Source organism: Orycteropus afer, unplaced genomic scaffold, assembly GCF_000298275.1.
Source record: "Orycteropus afer afer isolate SDZICR_OR568_19922 unplaced genomic scaffold, OryAfe1.0 scaffold00318, whole genome shotgun sequence".
NCBI lineage: Eukaryota > Metazoa > Chordata > Mammalia > Tubulidentata > Orycteropodidae > Orycteropus > Orycteropus afer.
Window position 1 is genome coordinate 504493 of NW_006921905.1, and position 2497 is coordinate 506989.

A 2497-nucleotide genomic window follows, 5' to 3' on the forward strand; every position below is an offset into this window, starting at 1 on the left:
CGCCAGCCTTCTGGTTAGCAGTCAAGTGCCTCAGGCACTACACTACCAGAGCTCCTTCATATAGTCTAGCTTCTCAAATTTTTTTCCAATGTACAGCGTGAATAAGTATAGTGAAAGAATACAATCCTCACACCTTTCCTGATTTTAAACCACCCTTGTTCAAATGACTGCCTCTTGGTCTATGTGCAGTTTCCTTATGAAAAAACTTAAATCTTCACCCAAATCACAATAAAAAAATATAATAATTATCAGGAAAAAAAAATCTTCTGGAATTCCTTTTTTTTTTAAATGTTATCCTTACTTTGTTATGATCCACACAGTCAAATACTTTTGTATAGTCAATAAAACACAGGTAAACATCTTTCTGGTATTCTTTGCTTTCAGCCAGGATCCATCTGACAGTAATATCTCTCATTCTAAGGGTTCTTCTGAATTTGGCTTGAATTTCTGGCAGTTTCTTATCAATACACTGCTGCAAATCTTTCTGAATTATCTTCAGCAGTATTTTACTAGTGTATGATATTAATGGGAGCTCTGGTGGTATAATGCCTAAGGCATTTGACTGCTAACCAGAAGGCTGATCGCTCAAACCCACCAGCCATTCCTCAGAAGGAAGATAGGGCAATCTACTTCCATAAAGATAGTGCCTCGGAAACCCAAGGGGGGGTTGCTATGAGTCAGATCCGACTCGACTGCAGTGAGTTTGGTTTGATTTTTGGATGATATGAATGATATGGTTTGACAATTTTCACATCCTTGGATCACCTTTCTTTAGAATGGGCACAAATATGGATCAATTCCCTTCAGTTGCCCAGGTAGCTGTCTTCTTAATTTCTTGGTATAAATGAATAAATGCCTCCAGAGCTGCACCCATTTGTTGAAACATCTCAATGGATAGCCAGTGCATTCCTGGAGCGTTGTTTTTCACCAATTTCTTCAGTATAGCTTAGACTTCTTCCTTGAGTACTATGAGTTCTTGATTATATACTACTTTCTGAAATACTTTAACTCTGACCAATTCTTTTTGGTATAGTGATCCTGTTCATTCCTTCCATCTTCTTTATGCTTCCTGCATCATTCATTATTTTGCCCTTAGAATCCTTCAATAGTGAAATTCAAAGCTTGAATTTTTTCTTCAGTTCTTTGGATTGAGAAATGCTGTGCGTTTTTTTTTTTCCCTTTTGATTTTCTGATTATATGTTTTTGCACATTTCATTATAATGTTTTACTTTGTCTTCTCAAGCTGCCCTTTGAAATACTCTATTCAGCTCTTCATCATTTCTTCCATTTGCTTTAGCTACTCTTTGTTCAAGAGCAAGTTTCAGAGTCTCTTCTGACATCCATTTTGGTATTTTCTTCCATTCCTGTCTTTTTAATGACCTTTTGCTTTCTTCATGTATGATGTTCTTGATGTCATCACATAGATCGTCTGGTCTTCAGTCACTGGTGTCCCAGTGTGTCAAATCTATTCTTCAGATGATTTATAAATTCAGGTGTAATATAAACAAGGTTGTATTTTTGCTGTCATGGACTTGTTTTAATTTTCTTCAGGTTCAACTTGAACATGCACAAGAGCAATTGATGGTCTATTGCACAGTCAACTCCTGGCTTTGTTCTGATGATGGTATTGAGTTTCTCCATTACTTCTTGCCACAGACACAGTCAATTTAATATCTTTGTATTCCATTTTTGCGAGGTCCAGGTGTCTAGTCTGTGTTAATATTGTTGAAAAGGGTTCTTGTTTTCATGCCAGTGAGCCAGCTCTGACATACAGTGACTCTAGGTACAATAAAATAAAACACTGCCTATATTGCTCCATCCTCACAATCCTTTCTATATTTGAGTCATCACTGTGTCTATCCATCTTGCCAAGGATCTTCCCCTTCTTTGCTGCCCTTTACTTTACCAGTCATGATATCCTTCTCTGGGGAATGGTCCCTTCTAACAACTTGAATAAAATAGGTGAGACAAAGTCTGCCCATTCTCATGTCCAAGGAGCATTCTGGCTGCACTTCATCCAGGACAGATTTATTCATTCTGCTGGCAGTATTTTCAGTATTCTTTGCCAACACTAGATTTCAAAGATATCACCTTTTCTTTTGTCTTTGTATTCAGTGTCCAGCTATCACAAGTTTATCAGATTTTTGAAAATGCCTTGGCTTGGGTCAGGCGCATCTTAGTCTTAAAAGTGATATTTTTATGATTAGACACTTCACCAAAGAGGATAATCAGGTGACCAGTAAATACATGAAGAAATGTTCATAATCATTAGCCATCAGAGAGATGGAACTCAAAACAACAGTGAGATACCATCTCCCCCAGCACTAATGGCAAAGTTCAACAAGACAGAAAATAACAAATGCTGGCAAAAATGTGGAGAGTTTGGGACTCTCATACACTACTGATGGGACTGTCAAATGATACAACTACTGTGGAAAACAATATGGTGATTCCTTAAAAAGGTGGAATTCGAAATACCATTTGACCCAGCCATTCT

The 2497-nt window shown here is 37.4% G+C and overlaps 1 protein-coding gene across 1 annotated transcript in view; it reads right to left on the reverse strand.

Moving 5' to 3' along the window:
- LOC103206458 (cytochrome P450 2J2-like) overlaps window positions 1–1687 on the reverse strand; it is a 154341-nt gene extending 152654 nt beyond the window's left edge. The window contains exon 1 of the mRNA XM_007951914.1: window positions 1645–1687. Within this exon, the coding sequence (XP_007950105.1) occupies window positions 1645–1687 (43 nt within the window). The remainder of the gene's footprint in view (window positions 1–1644) is intronic.
- Window positions 1688–2497: the final 810 nt, after the last annotated feature.